Raw genomic sequence first — 25,695 nt, 5'->3', positions numbered from 1 at the left:
TGGAAGACCCATTTGCGACCAAGCTTGAACTTCCTGACTGATGTCTTGAGATGTTCCTTCAATATATCCACATAATTTTCCTACCTCATGATGCCATCTATTTTGTGAGGTGCACCAGTCCCTCCTGCAGCAAAGCACCCCCACAACATGATGCTCCCACCCCCGTGATTCACGGTTGGGATGGTGTTCGTCAGCTTGCAAACCTCCCCCTTTTTCCTCTAAACATAACGATGGTCATTATGGCCAAACAGTTCTATTTTTGTTTCATCAGACCAGAGAACATTTCTCCAAAAAGTACGATCTTTGTCCCCATGTGCAGTTGCAAACCGTAGTCTGGCTTTTTTTATGGCGGTTTTGGAGCAGTGGCTTCTTCCTTGCTGAGCGAACTTTCAGGTTATGTCGACATAGGACTAATTTTATTGTGGATATAGATACTTTTGTACCTGTTTCCTTCAGCATCTTCACAAGGTCCTTTGCTGTTGTTCTGGGATTGATTTGCACTGTTCGCAAAACAAAGTACGTTCATCTCTAGGAGACAGAACGCGTCTCCTTCCTGAGCGGTATGGCGGCTGCGTGGTCCCATGGCATTTATACTTGCATTCTATTGTTTGAACAGATGAACGTGGTACCTTCAGGCGTTTGGAAATTGTTCCCAAGGATGAACCAGACTTGTGGAGGTCCACAATTTTTTTCTGAGGTCTTGGCGGATTTCTTTTGATTTTCCATGATGTCAAGCAAAGAGACACTGAGTTTGAAGGTAGGCCTTGAAATACATCCACAGGTACACCTCCAATTGACTCAAATGAAGTCAATTAGCCTATCAGAAACTTCTAAAGCTATGACATAATTTTCTGGAATTTTCCAAGCTGTTTAAAGGCACAGTCAACTTATTGTATGTAAACTTCTGACCCACTGGAAATGTAATACAGTGAATTATACGTGAAATAATCCATCTGTAAACAATTGTTGGAAAAATTACTTGTGTCATGCACAAAGTAGATGTCCTAACCGACTTGCCGAAACTGTAGTTCGTAAACAAGAAATTTGTGGAGTGTTTGAAAAACGAGTTTTAATGACTCCAATCTAAGAGTATGTAAGCGAATCCCTGAGCTGACAAGGTACAAATCTGTCGTTCTGCCCCTGAGCAAGGTAGTTAACCCATTGTTCGCCGGGTGCTGTAGATGTGGATGTTGATTATGGCAGCCCCCCACACCTCTCTGATTCAGAACTGGCCACATTTACTTTTCGTCAGCCAACAAGATCAGTAGGCCTAACGAACTGCAAAATCACTAGCCTATGTCAATCTGAGCTCTCATGAAGTGTTTGATTAGATTTTTGAATGCATTCGCATTGATGTCAGAGTACCAGGCAGTTAGCAAGTTTGGTAGCCTACTAATGACCATCAGCAGCATCAGAGCTTGGAGAAGCCTAATTACCGTGACTAAACGGTCATGTGGAATTTGACTGCCTTCATGACTCGTGACCGCCGGTGTGGCAGTAATACGGTCATCGCAATAGCCCTACGTGTAGCCTACTTGGACACCGGGTCCCCACATTTCCCACGCCGAATAACCTAAAGCCAGAGGGCTATTCTCGCAGGCTCTATTTCCCTACTTGGAAGAATTAATTTGCTAACTGTAAATTGGGATTTTTGAACAACAGCAGCTTTTTGGCATTTTTTTGTTATTTCTGTATAACTAAAAATCGTTAGCTCTTTTACATAAAAAGGCCAACTGAATCGTTTCTAGTCATCTCTCCTCCTTCCAGGCTTTTTCATCTTTGAACTTATATGGTGATTGGCATCGACACTTTCATAGTATTACCACAACGACCGGGCAAAATATTTCGTTTTTTAATCACCCACGTGGGTATAACCAATGAGGCGACGGCATGTGGGTACCTGCTTCTATAAACCAATGAGGAGATGGGAGAGGCAGGACTTGCAGCGCGATCTGCATCAGAAATAGAACTGATTTCTATTTTAGCCCTTGGCAACGCAGACACTCGTTGACGCGCGTGAGCAGTGGGTGCAATATTTGAATAACATGGATTTCTAAATTTATTTTGCGACGCTCGCGCACGCGACGTGTCTGGTCTGGTCAGCATGTTACTCTCCCTAAATCTCTCTTTTGTCCCAAGTCAGTATCATCCTACTGTCCTTGGAAGTGAAGTTGTGCTCTCATGAATCTCTTTAAAACTCTTCGTGCTCAAAGTGACCCTCTAAAAGTCAATAAGCCCTTTGCAGCAAAGGATGCTTAGATTACCCCACATTACACACTTTATAGAACCACAGAGAAGGGTCATATCCATTTGGCTAGAGCCTGAGAATTGGGTTTGGGGGAAATGCATTAGTTCAAGAGCAGTAAATGAGTCGAGTAATTGGATTACAAAGGAGTGCTATCATTGTAGAGGTAGAGGGCATATTTTATATCTAAAGGACAGGCTAAGTGCTTTCCATAAAGAACTTCAGTGTAGGATAGGGTCATCATAATGCCATTGTGGAGGCGTTGCAGAGGCACACTCACACATATGGTTGGTTAGTCCAACTTTATTCAGAGATACTGCAGTGGTCTTGTATGAAAGAAACAATTTAGAACTCTTAAGTATCTCACAATGCAGTAAGCCCTACCGTGTTACATTTTCTTTTCTGGGAATGATCGTCAATTAGAGTAAAGATCTATTGAAAGAGCTTGATCTGTAGGCAGCTCTGAGGCCTCTATTGAGAGTTATTGTAAACATAATGTACATGTAGTGAACATGCCATGGTACGTCTGATAGGATATTTCTGCGACAGCTACTGATTTGAACATTTCCTGTTTCAGACTCATCCCAGCAAACTGGGAACATTCCCAGAACATTAGTTAAGATTCCCGTTAAGTTCTAGTTAGGGTTTTATCATTAGGATGATAATTTCCCAAAAACGTTTTTGATAACAATGTTCTCCTAATATTCACAAAAATCTGTAACAACCACCACTAAACATTTCCCAAAAGTTCTCATTAGGTTTCCAAGTAATTTATTAACACAATGTACCAGTAATGTTTTTTCCCAGCAAACCAAAAGTTCCCAGAACATTCCTTATGTTGCGGCAAATGTCCTCATATCACAAAAGCTGTCTAGTCATGTTTATGATTATGCAAAGTTTACATAAAACAATTCACCGATGTTGCAAGAACATTCCCAGAACAGAAAATATGTTTATTTGTTATGACATTCATGCACTGTTTAAGTTAGGTTGCAAAGGACATTCCCTTAATGTTGCAAGAATATTATTGTGATATTCACGAAGGTAGCACAGAACATTCCCACAATGTTGCATAACGTTCTACAAGTTCCAAATAACTCCATTTTTATAACATTCATATCATATTGGTTTTAGATTTAACATTGCTCCATTGATGTTCATACAATATACATTTGACCTTGTCTTGGAGATGCTCAGAACATTTAGAAGATGTTTTATTTCATTTTTACCTAATTTTACCACAACATTCTCAACATATAAATGTGTAGCTACTTAAAGCATATTGGAATACATCCGCATTCTGTTTCTCTCCAGATTTGTGGACTGTATTGTAGGCCCACTAGAAGCTGATATACATGTCATTTTAGATTAATTCATAGGACATTTGTACAGCATTTAATCATACAAACAAAATGTTTACACTTTGTGTTGACAATCTGCACATGGGGTTTGAACCTGCAATGTTTTGTTCGTAAGCCAGGGTTTAAGAAGGAATGTCTTCTTAACTGCCATTTTTCCTTAACTGTAGACTTATGTAGAAAGTTAAGCAAAGCTATTATTCCTCTAAAAGCTTATTGGAAATGTTTCTCCTTTTGCAAAACATGAAGAATAAATTAGATTCTTAAAAATAAATGTATTGGAATGGTTCTTGGAAACATTCTTAAACTCAGGGCAGTAAGAGAATAAGCTAATGAAAGCAATCTAACAATTCACTCACAAACTTCATCTGAACATTTCAGTGTTGATTCTTTTAAAACCAGGAACATGTTTTAGAACAGTAATCTCAGTAAGAAATATGCTAACATTATTGCCATTGCTAGCTAGATAGCTACAGTATCTAAATTGGTTGCCTAGCGACAATCATCTTAAGAGATAAAAATAAATAAATAAATAATCCTTTATTTAAATCATTAAATCTTAAGATACTGTTAAGGAATTGCACTTTACCGCCTTAATTTTGTCACGCAAACTTAAGCTTATTAAGAAAAAAATACGTTTGGAAGTGCAATTCCTTAGCAATATCTTAAGATTTCATAATTTTCTTATGAACTTCTCAAATAACTTCTTAAAAATCTTAAGGTGTTTGTTGCTAGTTAACTGTTTTAGCTATCTAGCTAGCAATGGCAATCATGTTAGCATATTTCTTACTTTTCTAAAACATGTCCTTGATCTAGGATAACCATGTCAAGCGTTTCAAAGTAGGAATTATATTGGATGCCAAAAAATTATATTTACACAATGTTGTTTTTTAGGGTTATTCTCAATTCTGCATTTGACTGGATTTATACTGAACATCTGGATGAAATAAAGACACTCTATGAAAATAGATGTATCTGAGCCTCAATTTCATAGTTTATTTTCATTAGAAACATGTTGAAAGAATATGTGGGATTGAACTTGCAATCTTTGGCTCTGCAACCAGATCATTAACCCTCTGCGCCACCATGGGATAGCCGTGCTTTTGTGTGTATAAGTAATATGGTCAATAAGGGCACAAAACAAGGAGAGGGACCGACTTCGGTGGAAGTCTTGACACCCCCCTCTTCGGAAGACACATCTTTTGGGGGTTTTATAGCTTTTCTGCTACATATTGTAATGAAGATGCAGGGAGTCAGGAAGCAGGTGCAGCCGGTGAGTTTAATAGGAAGGAACATAGAGTGAATACATTAACAGGCGTAGCATCTGAACATGAAAAAATAAACAATAGTGACAGATGGGTGATACAACAAAGTGCTAGATAAAGGAGAAGTAATCAGGGTAGTGTGGAAGTCCAGGTGTGCCTAATGATGGGGCGCTGGTGTGCGTAATGATGGTTTCCAGGTGTGCATAATGATGGGTTGCCAGGACCCTTGGTTAGTAGACCGGCGACGTCTAGCGCCAAAGAGGGGGAGCGGGAGTAGAGGTGACACATACACATTTTATATATACATTTTAAATACACATTTAATTTACTTTTATATACAGCAATCACATAACAATAATACATCACCAAACATAAGTTATTTAATCCCACCCCTCAGCCACTCTCAGCCCATCCCACCTATCACCATAGACCACACTCATTTGGTTTCCATGTGCCATATATTTTTTAATTGTGCTGTTTTACATTTTGAACCTTTCTAATCATATAGTATCCACAGATTGTGAACAAAACATGTAAACCTTTCCTACGAGTATTATTCAATTATTGATTGACTGACTATGGCTTTCCAAATTGCCCAACACTGCTGTTTGTAAGGTCAACTTTAAGTGAATGTTGTGATTTTTTTTTACCATTACCGAACCTTTGAGCAGAAACAAGCTACATAAGGGCAATGCCAGAATAAATTATCTATTGATTCTGTCTCTTTGCAGCAAAATCTAAAATACAGTGTTACAAGCACACACAACATATGAAAAGGACGAGAACATTTTAATAAAATTGTGTGACAAATATTAGACAAAAAAAACACAACACCACAGTTATCCCCTGGATACTGTTATTTATCTAATTAACTAACTATGTTTAATTGTTAGTCGATTAAATTAATCACGTAACAATTAACTCATTAGTATCTGGGGTACCACGAGAGCAGTTCTTTAACCTCACTAGGGTAGGGGGCAGCATCCGGAATTTTGGATGAAAAGCGTGCCCAAAGTAAACAGCCTACTACTCAGGTCCAGAAGCTAGGATATGCATATAATTGGTAGATGTGGATAGAAAACTCTAAAGTTTCCAAAACTGTTAAAATAATGTCTGTGAGTATAAAATAACTGATATGGCAGGCGAAAATCGGAGGAAAATCCATCCAGGGAGTGCTATTATTTTGAAATGCTTGTTTTTCCATTGAAAGCCTTATCCACCATATAAAGACTTATGACGCAGTTCACGATCCCTATGGCTTCCACTACATGTGGCCAGTCTAGGCATTGTTTCAGGCTTTTACTCTGAAAAATGAGGGAGAAACACCACTTTCAATGAGAGGACAGTGGAAATTTCCAGACATGAGTCCAGCGCGTGACTGGGAGCATGCCTTTCTTGTTTTTCCTTTTCTATTGACGAAGCTATTGTCTGGTTGAAATATGATCGATTATTTATGACAAAAACAACCTGAGGATTGATTATAAACATCGTTTGACATGTTTCTACGAACTTTCATGGTACTTTTTTTTATTTTTCGTCTGTCTGTTGTGACCACACTTTGTTCCAATGGATTACTGAACAAAACGCACCAACAAAACGGAGGTTTTTGAATATAAAGAGGGACATTATCGAACAAAACAAACATTATTGTGTAACTGTCACAACTTCCATCGAAGGTGGCTCCTCTCCCTGTTCGGGCGGTGCTCGGCAGTCGTCGTCGCCGGCCTACTAGCTGCCACCGATCCCATTTTCCTTTTTCGTTTAGCACTGTCTAGTTTGTCACACCTGTGTCTTGTTGTGTCTGATTCGGTGGGTTTATATTTCCCGCTGCAGGTTAGGCTGTGTGCGGGATTGTTACTAATTAGTACGGTAAGGGGTGCGTGCCTGCACCACGGGATTTTGTTTCGTTTTGAACGGTATGTTTTTTACCATGGACATTTGTGTTCGCTAGATTTCGGAGTTGAGGTTTCTCCTCTGTGTGAACTGTGTTCGTATCCCTGTGGGTGGATGATACATTTCGTGTGGTTACCTTGTGCGTTTTGTGCTGTGCCTTTGGGACCGCCTGTATTAAAATACATTTGATTCCCTGGAAACCTTCTCTCCTGCTCCTGATTCCACACACACCCCCCTCTTGAAAGAGGTTGTTACAGTAACATGGAGTCTTGGGATTGCAATCATATGAAGATCAAAGGTAAGTGATTAATTTTATCGCTATTTCTGACTTTTGTTACTCGTCTTCATGGCTGGTTACTGTTTGTAATGATTTGTCTTCTGGGCTCTGTTCTCAGATAATCGCATGGTTTGCTTTCGCCGTAAAGTATTTTTGAAATCTGACACCGTGGTTGGATTAACAGTAGCGTCCCACACCCCCTAGAGAGGTTAAAGAGTTACCATCTCCCGAATTAAACTCCAAATGGTCTTTACCAATCACATCTATTAACTGTAAACTTATCATACCACGTATCATATCACCATTCTGAACAGTCATAACTTCCTTGCATATGAAAAAAACAAGCCTTACTTATGATTCAGTACTACACAAATTGATTTAATTATTTATTTACTAACTAATTAAATGGTAACATAAGATAAACACACACTGTACCGGTTATTGACGGCAGACGTAATATGCTGAAAACAGGTCCCTAGCGGAATTACAACAACTTGGATACTTGTTCAAGAAGAGATGGAGTGGAAGAGAGGGACAGAGACATTTAACATTGCCACATTCAGAAACTACTCTCCTACAATAACCATATACTTTGCACACAAACCACCACCCGCTTTGAGCAAGAAATCATGATTGTATTTACGTGAAATGCTTGGGTTTGCAGGGGATCTCAGTGAACGGGGCAGCCTTGGAAAAAGGGGTTGGGCCTTTTCCCTGCATGCTTGTAAGGCTCAGATTTTTCCAAAATAGTTCCAACAACTCTTCTACTGTTGTCCTTCTTCGTAGTTGTACGGTATCCAGTGAATTGTCGTGTGGTCCTGAACAGAACTACAGTGTTGTAGTTTCCTTCCATTCGCTCTTGAAGATGCTTCTTTGAAGATAGGCTAGCCAGCTTTATCGATGGTTCCCTAGTGGGGTGATGAGAGTAGCGTAATAAGATGGATTGAGCAGAGTAACAGGATGGTTCTACTTAAGACAGCTAATCAGCTGTAGCAGTGATTGCCCGGGAGGTGAGTTTATCATCTCCACCTTGTGTTGAGAGTCAACATTCAAACCATTTTAAATGTGGAATTTCCCTGGAATTTCACACTTTTCTGGTCCAATGTGTTAACTTCTTAACCCATCCTTTTGTCACGGCTGTCGTTATGTAGAGAGGACCAAGGCGCAGCGTGTTCCACATCATTTTATTAAGTTTGATGCACACGGAAAAACAAACTAGAACGACAGGAGACAGTTTCACAGGCTATAACTATACGTAGCAGTGCGAAATAAAACTACCCACAAAATACCAAACCAAACACACACCTATATATAGGACTCTCAATCAGAGGCAACTAGAAACACCTGCCTCCAATTGAGAGTCCAACACCCAATCCTAAACATAGAAAAACTAAACTAGACAGAATGTAGAAATACATACAAAACACAAACCCTCTGCCACGTCCTGACCAAAACTAATACAATTACTCCCTCTGCTGGTCAGGACGTGACACCTTTATACCTTTTGCTTGAAAAAGGTGGTTCCGGCATGCTGGCACGCTCCCTGACCTCACTTAAACATGAATAATTACACATTATATAATGTTATCTACGAGAAAGTAAATGAAATAAAATCTATATCAGTACTTATTGTGAGCATGCCCTTTTAGATTGTTTTTTACACAAAATATACCTGTCGTTTGGTAGTGATTTATTTTCCACCACTGAGGACAAATGTTAACTTAGTTACCATAGAAACTTATTGTGACTCTAAAGCACATGGCTGCAGCTGAAAGTTGTTCCAGATGTGATGTCCAGAAGTTGAAGAATATTCTAGGTAAATATTGCTTGTGTCAGTCATTTCCAAACAGGCTATAATTTCTTTAATTTGTGGTAGAATTTTGTAAAAATGTGTAGATTTTATATGTTTAGTGTAAACTATTTGCTAGTTATAATACTAGCTAAAGCATGTTAAACAGCCTGTCATTTTTCTCCCAAACTGTGGAAGTGTCTTTTCCATCACAGTCATTTCATCGGATGGGGCCACAGTGTCTCCTGACCCCTCCTGTCTCAGCCTCCAGTATTTATGCTGCAGTAGTTTATGTGTCGGGGGGCTAGGTTCAGTCTGTCACATCTGGAGTATTTCTCTTGTCTTTTCCTGTGTCCTGTGTGAATTTAACCTGTTAGGGCTAGGGGGCAGTATTGACACGGCCGGATAAAAAAACGTACCCGATTTAATCTGGTTACTACTCCTGCCCAGTAACTAGAATATGCATATAATTATTGGCTTTGGATAGAAAACACCCTAAAGTTTCTAAAACTGTTTGAATGGTGTCTGTGAGTATAACAGAACTCATATGGCAGGCAAAAACCTGAGAAGATTCCATACAGGAAGTGACCTGTCTGACAAGTTGTTGTTCATCTTGGCTCTTTTTATTGAAGACTGAGGATCTTTGCTGTAACGTGACACTTCCTACGGCTCCCATAGGCTCTCAGAGCCCGGGAAAAAGCTGAATGATATCGAGGCAGCCTCTGGCTGAAACACATTATCGCGTTTGGCAAGTGGCCGATCAGAGGACAATGGGCTTAGGCGCGTGCACGAGTCGACCCCGTGCTTTATTTTCTTTCCTCTTTTTACCTAAACGCAGATTCCCGGTCGGAATATTATTGCTTTTTTACGAGAAAAATGGCATTAAACAGTGGTTGACATGCTTCGAAGTACGGTAATGGAATATTTAGAATTTTTTTGTCACGAAATGCGCCATGCTCGTCACCCTTATTTACCCTTTCGGATAGTGTCTTGAACAGACGAACAAAACGCCGCTATTTGGATATAACGATGGATTATTTTGGACCAAACCAACATTTGTTATTGAAGTAGCAGTCCTGGGAGTGCATTCTGATGAAGACAACAAAAGGTAATCAAACTTTTATAATAGTAAATCTGATTTTGGTGAAGGCTAAACTTGCCGGGTGTCTAAATAGCTAGCCCGTGATGGCTGGGCTATGTACTTAGAATATTGCAAAATGTGCTTTCACCAAAAAGCTATTTTAAAATCGGACATATCGAGTGCATAGAGGAGTTCTGTATCTATAATTCTTAAAATAATTGTTATGCTTTTTGTGAACGTTTATCGTGAGTAATTTAGTAAATTAGTAAAAGTTTGCAGGGGGTATGCTAGTTCTGAACGTCACATGCTAATGTAAAAAGCTGGTTTTTGATATAAATATGTACTTGATTGAACAAAACATGCATGTATTGTATAACATAATGTCCTAGGTGTGTCATCTGATGAAGATCATCAAAGGTTAGTGCTGCATTTAGCTGTCTTCTGGGTTTTTGTGACATTATATGCTAGCTTGAAAAATGGGTGTCTGATTATTTCTGGCTGGGTACTCTGCTGACATAATCTAATGTTTTGCTTTCGTTGTAAAGCCTTTTTGAAATCGGACAGTGTGGTTAGATTAACGAGAGTCTTGTCTTTAAATAGCTGTAAAATAGTCATATGTTTGAGAAATTGAAGTAATAGGATTTTTAAGGTATTTGAAAATCGCGCCACAGGATTCAACTGGCTGTTACGTAGGTGGGACGAATTCGTCCCGCCTGCCCTAGAGAGGTTAATGCAACCGTTGTGTCAGATTTCAAAAAAGCTTTACGGCGAAAGCAAATTTTGCAATCATCTGAGTACAGCGTTCAGACACGAAACCAAAACCCCCCATTTTGTGGAGTCAACAAAACTCAGAAATAGTATTATTAATATTCACTTACCTTTGATGATCTTTATCAGAATGCACTCCCAGGAATCCCAGGTCCACAATAAATGTTTGTTTTGTTCGATTAAGTCCATCATGTATGTCCAAATACCTCCTTTTTTTCGCGCTTTCAGTCCACTACTCCAAATGCAGGAAGTGCGCGCAAATGTCACGATGAAAAGTCAAAAAAAGTTAGATTTACGTTCGTAGAAATATGTCAAACGATGTATAGCATCAATCTTTAGGATGTTTTTAACATAAATCTTCAGTAATATTCCAACCGGACAATTCCAATGTCTTCAGAAAAGCAAAGGAACACAGCTAACTCTCATGTGAGCGCGTGCCTCTGAGCTCATGTCATTTTCTCACTCATCAACTTCCAGGCCCTCTTCTTCGCTCCATATTCACAGTAGAAGCATGAAACAACGTTCTAAAGACTGTTGACATCTAGTGGAAGCCTTAGGAATTGCAAAATTAACCCTAAGTCACTGTATACTGGATAGGGAATCACTTGAAAAACTACAAACCTCAGATTTCTTCACTTCCTGGTTGGATTTTTCTCAGGTTTTTGCCTGCCATATGAGTTCTGTTATACTCACAGACATCATTCAAGTAGTTCTAGAAACTTCAGAGTGTTTTCTATCCAAATCTACTAATAATATGCATATCCTACCTTCTAAGCCTGAGTAGCAGGCAGTTTAATTTGGGCACGCTTTTCATCCGGACGTCAAAATACTGCCCCCTACCCTAGAGAAGTTAAACGTCAACCACGTTATCAGAATGCCCGCATTCTCCACCACTTGTGGCAAACCAGGGGGTTTGGTCAAGACATTTAAACAGATCAGACATGGACAGAATTGTATTAGCTCGGTGTCAAGGGTGTTTATTTAATTAATAAACAAAGAGAAAAGAATAGTTCTCCTCCAGGGGACATCCTCCAGGATATCTTCTTCTGGGCTCTGGGGTCTCCGATATCACTGACACTGAGCACAACTATACAGGAGTAACCACTCTTCCCCAGTCCCCACCCCCGTGTGTTGCCTTTCTGGCAGCTTTATGGGTCTCGTTCAGCTGGTGAGCAATCAGCCCTTTGATTACTCACCAACCACATTCAGCCCCAAATAGTCCTGGCCAGAGAGCCCTTCGAGACCTGGCACGTCCTATAGAGGGAGCCATCACCGCGTGATGCAATATTTCATTTTCAACTAAAATTGGCGTTTAACTTCTCTGGGATATAACCTCTCCAACACCCAGTGAAATTGCAGGGCGCCAAATTCAAACAGAAATCTCATAATTAAAATTCCTCAAACATACAAGTATTATACACTATTTTAAAGATACACTTCTTGTTAATCCAGCCACCGTGTCTGATTTCAAAAAGGCTTTACAGCAAAAGCACACCATGCGATTATGTTAGGTCAGCGCCTAGCCACAGAAAACCATACAGCCATTTTCCAAAGAAGGAGAGGTGTCACAAAAGACAGAAATAGCGTTAAAATTAATCACTAACCTTTGATGATCTTCACCGGATGGCACTCCCAGGACTCCATGTTAGACAATAAATGTGTGTTTTGTTCGATAAAGTTCATCTGTATGTCCAAATACCTCCTTTTTTTTGCGTGTTTAGTCCAGTAATCGAAATGCACAAAGCACGCTCACAAATTCCAGACGAAAAGTAAAAAAAGTTCCATTATAGTTCGTAGAAACATGTCAAACGATGTATATAATCGATCTTTAGGATGTTTTTATCATAAATTTTCAATAATATTCCAACCAGACAATTCCTTTGTCATTAGAAAGTAAAGGGAACAGAGCTCGCACTCAAGGCCGCGTGCGATAAACAACTCAAGGCTTTCAGGCTGACCACTGGTTGAAACAGCTCTTATTCACTCCCCTTTCACAGTAGAAGCCTGAAACAACTTTCTAAAGACTGTTGACATCTAGTGGAAGCCTTAGGAAGTGCAATCTGACCGCATAGATACAGTATATTGGATAGGCAATCACTTAAAAAAACTACAAACCTCAGATTTCCCACTTCCTGGTTGGATTTCTCTCAGGTTTTTGCCTGCCATATGAGTTCTGGCCCAATACTTTTGCTCCCCTAAAATGGGGGGACTATGTACAAAAAGTGCTGACATTTCTAAATGGTTGACCCGATATGGATGAAAATACCCTCAAATTAAAGCTGACAGTCTGCACTTTAACCTCATCGTATCATTTCAAATCCAAAGAGCTAGAGTACAGGGCCAAAACAAAAAACAATGTGTCACTGTCCCAATACTTTTGGATGATACTGTATCTTTTGTGATGTTCCCACCAGACTGTTCCCACAACCTAATGAAACATTCTGGTAAACTTTAAAGAACAGACAAAATGTGTTCTATGAACATTCTTGCAAAATCAGGTCATTTTTTTGCACCTTAAAAGAGACATTGTAGAATAATCCGCACAACTGGACAGTTTTTGTGTTTTGGGAACATATCTTTTGTCATGTCCCCACACTATTCTCACCAGACTGTTTCCACAACCTAATGAAACATTCTGAGAACATTTTAAGATCAGGCAAATGTTTTATACAACAATTCTATAATCATCAGCACGACTGGACAGTTTTTGTGTTATGAGAACATTTGCCGTAACCACAGAAACAATTGTGGCTTGCTGGGATTTCTTAAGCCCCTCTAGACTACAGTAGAGATATGTGTGTTTGTATTTGTACCCACAACTGCCTTATTGATCAATAATATACCCAAACATTTGTATTTTATATTGGTTATAGTTTCTTTTTGCATTGATTACATTTCTGGGTAAGGCAGACTGAAGCTCTGGATGTTTTGTACAGAGGTCTGGGTTGTGCGGGACAGCTACACAATATAATGATCAAGCTAGTTTGTGTCATATGAAGTAAGCTGTGTGGGCTTTGGGCCTCAGCTAACCTCAGATTCATATCTGAACAGACAGAATATGGTTCTGTTTTTGAACAAGTTGTGTTTGTTTGACGTTTCAGTTCAATATGGGGTTGAACGGGCCATGGCTTTTCCTTTGGTTTATTATTCTGCATTGATCGCCCCACAGGGTGCAGATTGAGAGGGGCAGGAGGGAAAAGAAGGGGGAATAGAGGTTGACACACTGTGGGACACAGAATAGTGCAGGAATTCCCATATTATGTTACAGTCCCTGTACACAACCAGAGCAAAAAGCTTCCTGAGTTGATGTAACCAAAATGTGAATAATGTATAAAGGGAAATTCCACATTCCCAGAATTTAGCTGAGACCAAGGGGCCAGGGTTCGGGTCTAGAAGCAAGGTTTAGACTGCTCCTACAGTTTTGCTTCGTTACTGCAGTTTAACTGACGCCCGTCCACAGAAATTTCCAAAGACGGCCACGTAGGAAGTAGATTTAGAAAATTCCTAATAAGACACTTTAGTCATCACTTTTGTGCACAAAACATCCATTACATTTTTCAAATAATTGTCGCTGAGGCAGATTTTTTTTTCATCACTCACAGTGAAAAAAATATATTAACCTCTTACATCTAGACGTTCCGCTAGCGGAACACCTGCTCCAATATCCAATGATAGGCGTGGCGCGAATTACAAATTCCTCAAAAATACAAAAATACAAAAACAATTTTTCAAACATATGACTATTTCACAGCATTTTAAAGACAAGACTCTCCTTTATCTAACCACACTGTCCGATTTCAAAAAGGCTTTACAGCGAAAGCAAAACACTAGATTATGTCAGCAGAGTACCCAGCCAGAAATAATCAGACACCCATTTTTCAAGCTAGCATATAATGTCACAAAAACCCAGAAGACAGCTAAATGCAGCACTAACCTTTAATGATCTTCATCAGATGACAACCATAGGACATTATGTTATACAATACATGCATGTTTTGTTCAATCAAGTTCATATTTATATCAAAAAACAGCTTTTTACATTAGCATGTGACGTTCAGAACTAGCATACCCCCCGCAAACTTCCGGGGAATTTACTAACAATTTACTAAATTACTCACGATAAACGTTCACAATAAGCATAACAATTATTTTAAGAATTATAGATACAGAACTCCTCTATGCACTCGATATGTCCGATTTTAAAATAGCTTTTTGGTGAAAGCACATTTTGCAATATTCTAAGTACATAGCCCTGCCATCACGGGCTAGCTATTTAGACACCCGGCAAGTTTAGCCTTCACCAAAATCAGATTTACTATTATAAAAGTTTGATTACCTTTTGTTGTCTTCGTCAGAATGCACTCCCAGGACTGCTACTTCAATAACAAATGTTGGTTTGGTCCAAAATAATCCATCGTTATATCCGAATAGCGGCGTTTTGTTCGTGCGTTCCAGAAACTATCTGAAATGGTAAATCAGGGTCGTGCGCATGGCGCATTTCGTGACAAAAAAATTATAAATATTCCATTACCGTACTTCGAAGCATGTTTAAAATCAATTTTTATGCAATTTATCTCGTAAAAAAGCGATAATATTCCGACCGGGAATCTCCTTTTCTGCAAACAGAGGAAAAAACACAAAGACGGGGGCGGCCAGTGCACGCGCCTAAGCCCACAGTCCCTTGATCGGCCACTTGAGAAAGGCGATAATGTGTTTCAGCCTGGGGCTGGAATGACGACGTTCAGGTTTTTCCCGGGCTCTGAGAGCCTATTGGAGCCGTGGGAAGTGTCACGTTACCGCAGAGATCCTTTGTAATTGAATGAGATGTCAAAGAAAGACAATAAATGGTCAGACAGGCCACTTCCTGTAAAGGAATCTCTCAGGTTTTGACCTGCCATTTGAGTTCTGTTATACTCACAGACACCATTCAAACAGTTTTAGAAACTTTGGAGTGTTCTCTATCCAAAGCCAATAATTATATGCATATTCTAGTTACTGGGCAGGAGTAGTAACCAGATTAAATCGGGTACGTTTTTTATCCAGCCGTGAAAATACTGCCCCCTACCCATAACAGGTTAACATTTTATTTTCATCCAATGTCTGCCTTGTTTTTGGATGATGTGAGATGTCGTAGCTGCTCGCGCTGGTCCTTGAGCACACTGAGTGCTAGTGTGCATGTGATGTTGGTCCTAGACTCAGATTTTTCACTTAAAATGTATGCCAAACAAAAACAGTTCATTTCAAACGTTAACAAACCCTTCAACTCTATGCACAAGGACTACTTTTAACAATTTACACAGAACTTTTTTCAAAAACACATTTACTGGAAGAACTGCGCAGATGCAAAATTTGGTAACAGAATTTCAGTAAAATCTCCCTCAGTTTTGTGTTCACGTTTTCCCAAAAACTTGGTTAAATATCTGCTCCGAAACAAGATTCAGTGATGTCTGCAATGGAATAGGGTGTCAGCTATGACATGACACACTGACTTTGAAAAAAGCTATTTTGGTTATTGAACTACAGTCATTGAAATTAATTTACACCCGGTAATGAAAATTTCATCATGGGTCCCTGATCTGTACTACACAGAAATACATAAATATGAATGTCATTCTCTTCATGGTGATGTATCCTAAATAGGTACACACAAGTGTAAATATGCAAGTATTGTTCTACACACTGGGTATTGTGTATGAGTATTGTTCTACACACTGGCTAACATTTTTATGAGCTATGCCCCAAACAAGACCAGATTTGGCTGGTCTGGAACGGACCAAATCTGAACCAATCATAGACATATATGTTTTGGACATCAAAGTACAGTACAGATCAGTAGAGTACAGTAGAGCACAGAACAGTAGAGTACAGTAAAATAGAGTACAATACAGTAGAGTTCAGTATAGTGTAGTTCAGTACAGTACTGTAGTGATGGGGGAAAAAATGTATACAGTTACATATCGGGATATTTGACTATATATATATCTTATCGTTTTAACATTATCGCAATGTTATTTTTGTGCTAGTTGGCTGTACCTGCCCCAAAACTCCAGTATTTTTCCTTCATAGTTTTTTTCTCCATCCTCTTTATAAATAAGGAGCAAATTTGTTTTCAGCACATTTATTTCCATGACTGATCAAAACTTGTTTTCTCATGGCTCTCTCTTGTCCCTCTGCAGCAGACATATGGTGAGCAGTATGCTTGGAACATCGAATCGCAATAAAATCACAGTATCGAATTGCAATACATATAGAAATGTAAGAATTGTAATACATATCATATCGGCACCTAAGTATCGTGATAATATCGTATTTTGAGGTCTCTGGCAATTCCCAGCCCTACAATATAGTACATTATAGTGTACTCAACTCCAGTGTGCTGTACTGTGTACTGTACTGAACTCTATTCTGCTCTACTGTACTGTACCAAACTATACTTATCTTTGCTGTACTCTGCTGTACTTTAATGTGCTGTATTGTACTATGCTGTCCAAACTTGTGAACCCAACTGTGGTTTGTGACTATGATTTCCCATTGTAGCCAATTCAATTACAGAAATTCCGTAAATTATTTCTTTGGGAAATTTCGCTACTGATATGGTAATGGAATTTTGAGTATTAATCAGTTAATAATTCCTAAACAAAATTGATATCAGTAAAAACACTATAACAAATTGATAGGTCTACCTTTACTTATTACTTCTGTGAACTTTCATTATCCTCCCTCATGAGAGAGAGAAATTAGAAAATATCTTAAAGATACAGTACCGGTCAAAAGTTTTAGAACACCTACTCATTCCAGGGTTTTTCTTTATTGTAGAATAATAGTGAGGACGTCAAAACTATAAAATAACACATGGAATAATGTAGTAACCAAACAATTGTTCAACAAATCAAAATATATTTTATATTTGAGTTTCTTCAAATAGCCACCATTTGCCTTGATGACAGCTTTGCACACTCTGGCATTCTCTCAAACAGCTTCATGAGGTAGTCACCTGGAATGCATTTTAATTAACAGGGGTGCCTTGTTAAAAGTTAATTTGTGGAATTCCTTTCCTTCTTAATGCGTTTGAGACAATCAGTTGTGTTGTGATAGGTAGGGGGGTATACAGAAGATATGCCAATTTGGTAAAAGACCAAGTCCATATTATGGCAAGAACAGCTCAAATAAGCAAAGATAAACGACAGTCCATCATTACTTTAAGACATGAAGGTCTGTCAATACAGAACATTTCAAGAACTTTGAAAGTTTGTTCAAGGGCAGTCGCAAAAAAACATCAAGTGCTATGATGAAACTGGCTCTTATGAGCACCACCACAGGAATGGAAGACCCAGAGTTACCTCTGCTGCAGAGGATAAGTTCATTAGAATTACCAGCCTCAGAAATTGCAGCCCAAATAAATGCTTCACAGAGTTCAGGTAACAGACCCATCTCAACATCAACTGTTCAGAGGAGACTGTGTGAATCAGGCCTACATGGTCGAATTGCTGCAAAGAAATCACTACTAAAGGACACCAATAAGAAGAGACTTGCTTGGGCCAAGAAACACGAGCAATGGTCTATTTGAGATTTTGGTTCCAACCGCTGTGTCTTTGTGAGACGCGGTGTGGGTGAACGGATGATCTCTGCATGTGTATTTCCCACCTTGAAGCATGGAGGAGGAGGTGTTAGGGTGTGGGGGAGCTTTGCTGGTGACACTGTTAGTGATTTATTTATAATTCAAGGCACACTTAACCAGCATGGCTACCACAGCATTCTGCAGCGATACGCCAAACCATCTGGTATGTGCTTAGTGGGACTATCATTTGTTTTTCAACAGGACAATGACCCAACATACCTCCAGGCTGTGTAAGGGCTATTTTACCAGGAAGGAGAGTGATGGGGTGCTGCATCATATGACTTGGCCTCCACAATGACCTGGTCTCAACCAAATTGAGATGGTTTGGGATGAGTCGGACCACAGAGTGAAGGAAAAGCAGCCAACAAGTGCTCAGCATATGTGGGAACTCCTTCAAGACTGTTGGAAAAGCATTCCAGGTAAAGCTGGTTGAGAGAATGCCAAGAGTGTGCAGAGCTGTCATCAAGGCAAAGGGTAGCTATGTGAAGAATCTCAAATATAAAATATATTTGGATTTGTTTAACACTTTTTTGGTTACTACATGATTCCATATGTGTTATTTCATAGTTATGATGTCTTCACTATTATTCTACAATGTAGAAAACAGTAAAAATGAAGAAACTCTTGAATGAGTAGGTGTTCTAAAACTTTTGACCGGTAGTGTTTATGTTGTTTTTCAACGGAATTTCAAGGAACAAGGGAACGTTTCTTAAACTTACAGAAGGCAGAACATTTACTGCACTATTCTGTTTTAATGTATTTCTAATACCTTTTAAAAACCTTTTCTGGAAGATGTGTTCTAAGACCCCTTTTCCACCCATTTGACCAGAAATCAAAGACTTTACTTATTCCACATTTACAAAAGTGTATATGCTTTCATTTTATAAAAATATATAGACTAGCTTTCATTTGATACCCAATTTGATATACTCCTGTGAACTTCACGTTGGTACTCATGGGTCCTTTTACATGGAAATGACCTAACCTCAATCAATTAAATATTTGAACAATTTGTAACTTCAATTGATTAAATATCTAACTATATTTAATATATATACAACAAGAGAAAGAGAGATAATCACACTATTCCTATAAATTAGTGGCCAGTAGTCTTAATCTGCTGAGCAGGAGGTTTGACTGACTGGACCACACTGGAGCTAGCTTAATTTCTACATGGGGTCCTGCTGTGCTACTGTGGTTTTGCTGGACCCCCCAGTCCTCTCAGTTTGGCTGATGGTTCGAATGTCAGAGTGCCAGGGAAGTCAGCTTGAGTGAGATTTGTGTGAAACATGATCCCAGATTCTCAGTCTATTCAACCAGCCTTTTTCTCCACTTTTTGGGGTAGATTATGAGGGCCGCTCTGCATCCTAGCTGAAGCCTGCCGGTGTGAAATCCCATTTCCTCTGGTGCAACGTGCCATGACTAAGACCTTCTCCACATAAGGGACTTCTACAGGAGAGAGGGGGGAAAGAGAAGAGAAGGTGTGCAAGGGCAGAGGGGGAGAAGAGAGAGATGAAGAGAGTCAGGAGAAAAGAGAGGAAGAGGACGGAGAAAGGTAAAAAGGGAGAGTGAGAGAAGTAAAGAAATGATCACTGGAGAGAACACAGGAGAGCAAGTGTGTGTTTAAGAGAGCAAGTGGAGAGGTGTCTAAGGTGCCTGAACAGGAGGATGGTTAACAGTTGCAACTAGTTTTATTATTATTATTTTGTATTATTTAAAGCAAAGGTGAATGGCTTTGTATAGTGCCAGAGTCCCAAAAATCAGAAAAATTTTCATTTTAATAAATTAGAAAAAATGTATAAACTTCAAATTACTTCAATAAATATGTTAAACTCAAGGATAAACTTAATCCTTGCACTGCGTTTGTAAGGAGTGCATACTGGCGGCAGAGAAGTCAGACTCAGGAGAACAAAAACTGCGTTTCCAAACGGCGCAGTTTAATAACAAAAACCCAAACAGGACAATCAAATAATGGGTACATAACCCGACGCACACCAGGACAGACGTGCACAAGCACTTACAATAAACAATCACCAACAAGGACATGAGGGGGAACAGAGGGTTAAATACACAACAAGTAATTGATGGGATTGGAACCAGGTGTGATGGAAGACAAGACAAAACCAAAGGAAAATGAAAAGAGGATCAGCAATGGCTAGAAGGTCGGTGACTTCGACCGCCGAACGCCGCCCAAACAAGGAGAGTGACCAACTTCAGCGTAAGTGGAGACAGCGTTAGACTAGCCTAGCTGGGCCGCAGCCCAGCCTGTCCTCTTGGCACTCCAGTTCTAACTGGGCCTGCTTGGTCAGTCAGCCTCTTGTAACAATCTCTTGTGAACTGACAGAACAAACAGTTGGGTTACTAGCTTGATTATTGTTCTAGATGATGGATGTGTAAACATAAAGTTAATCAAAATTTGAATTTTGTTCCACTATGCAGGACATTCTGAACAACCTGGACAACCTGGAGCCAGCTGACCTGGATGATGACGACCTCCTGCTGGATGTGCACCTCACTGAGGAAGGCTCTCTACACAATGGTGAGAGGACAGACAATAGTGGCTCCAGGTGCAGTGTTGATTGACCTCTTCCTTCATCTTTCCCCAGACTTGGTGGTCTTTAACAATATGATTGGTTCAGAAGAGCCCTAATCATTACAATGAAAGGCTAATCACTGTGATCAGATCCGGTCACCTTTTGAATGTAGCTCTTCATTCCACTGTGTAATTGTAATCATGTTTCCTTTCCATTTTATATCTAATCATGACACATTCCCTAGCCTTATAACAAGTGCTGATTAGGTAACAAGATAAAGTAATCCCATTTATCGTTTTGGTAAATAAGCTTTGATTCTCAGATACAGCATAATTGTCTTTGTGTGAATGTATGGGTGTGGACAGGCATGCATGCGTGTCTGTGTTTTATTACCATTTACAAGCCATCACAAACTCTCCACGCCATTGATCATCGGTCATTGACTGTGAATCTTGGGTAATGAAGTCTCTCAACTGTATTGTGAATGCCGTGCTGACAATGCTATTCATGGGTAATGTAGTTGTTTCTACTGCTCTGAAAACACTTTGCCCAGTGTCAGACCACTGACCAGTCTTGCCAAGGGATTGCTAACAAGGGTCCCTTTATGACCCCAAAACGCTCAGACAAACCCAGAGCTTATGTAGTCTCGACACACACACACATTACTTGGGCAGCTGCCCTTTAATTAGAACTAGCTAATGAAAGACTATATAACCAGCCACAGCCTTGTTTTTCTGTTTACAGAGCGCTACAGTGAGTGTGTTGTGTTGGTGTGTGTGTGTGAGTGAGTGTGACAGGAATGTTCACTCTGAAAGAATGTGAATCCAACCGGCATACTTCACTCCTCCTTTTTGGGAAGAGCCTGTATTTATAGTCATGTATGTCATAGCGAGGGATCGTAGCTAAGGGAGAGGGGAGCAGAGAGAGGGTCCAGCCAAGCTCAGCCGTTCCAGGCAGGCCTAGAGCGAGGGGAAGAAGCGAGGGAGATTTACTGTTGCATAGTCTTAGGCTCACTCTCCTCCCCTTCCACCCTCCTTCCCATTGACACGCAGGCTCTGCCAGCCAAGCAGGAAGGGGAAAGGAAGAAGGGAAAAGGGAAAGGGAGGCCCTGCTATTTTCTCCAGCAGGCAGGCTCCAGCTCCAATGACAGGAGAGGCCCAGTGGTTTCTTCCCTCCCTCCCCAAGCTGGTGACACCCAGCCTGGCCACGAACACAGCCACCCCAGCCTCTCCCTCCCTCTCTGGCCCCAGCTCCTAGAGAGTTTCTCAGAAAACAGGGTGGAGGAGTTTCTCTAGCCCTTTAAACGGCTGACTGGCACTTTAGCACACACTGTCTTCTCACACTTTCTGATATTTGGATTTCAGTTTTGTACGTGTTGAGAACGAGTTTATGGATGTAGCAGAGATTCTTGGAATGTAGCTGAGCTGAATATTTGGACAGGGTTGTCATCAGTTGCGGTATGTGGAGAGAGGCTGGATAAAGTATTTCTTCAGTCCTCAGCTGAAGAAAGTGGCTGACTTTCTATATTCTGTGTCATTTGTTTTGCACCACCTCATGGTACAACTGCAGTAAGATTCAATTATTTGAAGACTAGCAATCAATTTTATGCAGTCTGTCTTTTTGATGTTGTCTCGGTTCATTAATGGCTTCTTTGAATAGTGTTGCCAAATATTTATGTCCCTTACTTTCTTGCTCTGTTTGAAAGAGAAATTGCATGTCTGTCTGTGTTTTGTGGGTGAGTACGAGTTTGTTAAACTTCTCTCTTGATGTTTTCCCCTGAGAGTCCTACTGACTATAGGCCTTAGCTTGAGTCTAGAACTGCCGTCTTCTTTGGTTTGATGTCTTATTCAGTACAAATCATACTTCAAGCAATGAAGCAATGTGTGAATGTTTTATGAGATGAAGAACTGCTTAAAGAATCCTTATTTTGCTATTTGGTTGTATTCTGACTTTGAGTGTGTGTGTTTTGTTTGTGGGTAGGTGTGTGTGTGTAGGAACAAATAGATGTCCTCTAAAAATCTAAACAAATCAAGTTATTTGTCACGTGCTTCTCAGGGTTCTACACAAGCTTTTTCCACTGGTGCTTTTTCAGTTGGCAGCAGCAGCACATAACTTGGTTGCACCAATTTTTTTATATACAGTGCCTTTGGAAAGTATTCAGACCCCTGGACTTTTTCCACATTGTCACGTTACAGCCTTATTCTAAAATTGATTAATTAAATACAAATCCTCAGCAATCTACAAACAATAACCTGTAATGACAACGTGAAAAAAGGGTTTTGTAATTTAGGGGAAATTATGAAAACTTTAATAAAATACCTTATTTACATAAGTATTCAGCCCCTTTGCTATGATATTCAAAATTAAGCTCAGGTGCATCCTGTTTCCATTGATCATCCTTGAGATTTCCTTGAGGTTTCTACAACTTGATTAGAGTCCACCTGTGGTAAATTGATTGGACATGATTTGGAAAGGCACACCTGTCTATATCAGGTCCCACATTTGACAGTGCATGTCAGAGCAAAAACCAAGCCATGAGGTCTAAGGAATTGTCTGTAGAGATCCGAGACAGGATTGTGTCGAGGCACAGTTCTGGGGAAGGGTACCAAACAATATCTGCAACATTGAAGGTTCCCAAGAACACAGTGGCCTCCATCATTCTTAAATGGAAGAAGTTAGGAACCACCAAGACTTATAGCTGGCCGCCCGGCCAAACTGAGCAATCGGAGGAGAAGGGCCTTGGTCAGGGAGGTGATCAAGAAACCGATGGTCACTAACCGAGCTCTAGAGTTCCTCTGTGGAGATGGGAGAACCTTCCAGAAGGACAACCATCTCCGCAGCATTCCAACAATCAGGCCTTTATGGTAGAGTGGCCAGACGGAAGCCACTCCTCAGTAAAAAGGCAAATGACAGCTCGCTTGGAGTTTGCCAAAAGGCACCTAAAGGACTCAGATCATGAGAAACAAGATTCTCTGGTCTGAAACCAAGATTGAACTCTTTGGCCTGAATGCCATGCACCACGTCTGGAGGAAAGCTGGCACCATCCCTATGGTGAAGCATGGTGGTGGTAGTATCATGCTGTGGGGATGTTTTTCATTTGCAGGGACTGGGAGACTAGGCAGGATCGGGGCAACAATGAACGGAGCAAAGTACAGAGAGATTCTTGATGAATACCTGCTCCAGAGCACTCAGAACCTCAGACTTGGGCAAAGGTTCACCTTCCAACAGGACAACGACCCTCAACACACAGCCAAGACAACACAGGAGTGGCTTCGGGACAAGTCTCTGAATGTCCTTGAGAGGCACAGCCAGAGTACCATAGGGCGGGGCACACTTGGCCCAGCGTTGTCCAGGTTTGGCCATCATTGTAAATAAGAATTTGTTCTTAACTGACTTGTCTAGTTAAATAAAGGATTAAATAAAAAAGAAATCCAAATATCTCTGGAGAGACCTGAAAATAGCAAAGCAGCAACAATCCCCATCCAACCTGACAGAGCTTGAGAGGATCTGCAGAGAAGAATGGTAGAAACTCCCCAAATACAGGTGTGCCAAGCTTGTAGCGTCATACCCAAGAAGACTCAATGCTGCCAAAGGTGCTTCAACAAAGTACTGAATACTTATGTAAATGTAATATTTCAGTTGTGTGTAGATCGATGAGGGAAAAAAACTATTTAATACATTTTAGAATAAGCCTTTAATAAATCCTGTTAGGGCTAGGGGGCAGTATTGACACAGCTGGATAAAAAATATACCCGATTTAATCTGGTTACCACTCCTACCCAGTAACATATGGATAGAAAACACCCTAAAGTTTCTAAAACTGTTTGAATGGTGTCTGTGAGTATAACAGAACTCAAATGGCAGGTCAAAACCTGAGAGATTCCTTTACAGGAAGTGGCCTGTCTGACCATTTCTTGAACTTCTTTTCCATCTCTATCTTTTACTAAGGATCTCTGCTCTAACGTGACACTTCCCACGTCGTCCATAGGCGCTCAGAGCCCGGGAAAAAACAGAATGTCGTCATTCCAGCCCCAGGCTGAAACACATTATCGCCTTTCTCAAGTGGCCGATCAAGGGACTCTGGGCTTATGCGCGTGACCCGACCGCCCCCGCCTTTGTGATTTTTTTTCCTCTGTTTGCCAAAAAAGAGATTCCCTGTCGGAATATTATCGCTTTTCTACGAGAAAAATGGCGTAAAAATTGATTTTAAACAGCGGTTGACATGCTTCGAAGTACGGTAATGGAATATTTAGAATTTTGTCACGAATTGCGCCATGCGCGCGACACTTCTTCACCATTTCGGATAGTGTCTGGAACGCACGAACAAAACGCCGCTATTCGGATATAACGATGGATTATTTTGGACCAAACCAACATTTGTTATTGAAGTAGCAGTCCTGGGTGTGCATTCTGACGAAGACAACAAAAGGTAATCAAACTTTTATAATAGTAAATATGATTATGGTGAGTGCTAAACTTGCCGGGTGTCTAAATAGCGAGCCCGTGATGCCTGGGCTATGTACTTAGAATATTGCAAAATGTGCTTTCACCAAAAAGCTATTTTAAAATCGGACATATCGAGTGCATAGAGGAGGTCTGTATCTATAATTCTTAAAATAATTGTTATGCTTTTTGTGAACGTTTATCGTGAGTAATTTAGTAAAATGTTAGCGAATTCCCCGGAAGTTTGCGGGGGGTATGCTAGTTCTGAACGTCACATGCTAATGTAAAAAGCTGGTTTTTGATATAAATATGAACTTGATTGAACAAAACATGCATGTATTGTATAACATAATGTCCTAGGGTTGTCATCTGATGAAGATCATCAAAGGTGAGTGCTGCATTTAGCTGTCTTCTGGGTTTTGGT

General features: G+C 40.1%; 1 protein-coding gene across 3 annotated transcripts in view; it reads left to right on the top strand.

The window, feature by feature from the left end:
- Positions 1-19,449: 19,449 nt before the first annotated feature.
- Positions 19,450-25,695, top strand: part of LOC106607606 (serine-rich coiled-coil domain-containing protein 2) — a 47,815-nt gene continuing 41,569 nt past the window's right edge. Inside the window, exon 1 of one of the 3 annotated variants that reach the window (XM_014204729.3) lies at positions 19,450-20,833. In XM_014204729.3, coding sequence (XP_014060204.3) covers positions 20,728-20,833 — 106 coding nt within the window. In that variant the 5' untranslated portion in view covers positions 19,450-20,727. Of the gene's footprint in view, positions 20,834-21,758; positions 22,286-25,695 lie in introns of those variants that run through there. The other 2 variants (XM_014204738.3, XM_045721322.2) reach the window with 2 other exon arrangements.

This window comes from Salmo salar, chromosome 01 (genome assembly GCF_965601325.2).
Source record: "Salmo salar chromosome 01, fSalSal1, whole genome shotgun sequence".
Taxonomy (NCBI): Eukaryota; Metazoa; Chordata; class Actinopteri; order Salmoniformes; family Salmonidae; genus Salmo; species Salmo salar.
This window is presented reverse-complemented; position numbering and strand designations above follow the sequence as displayed.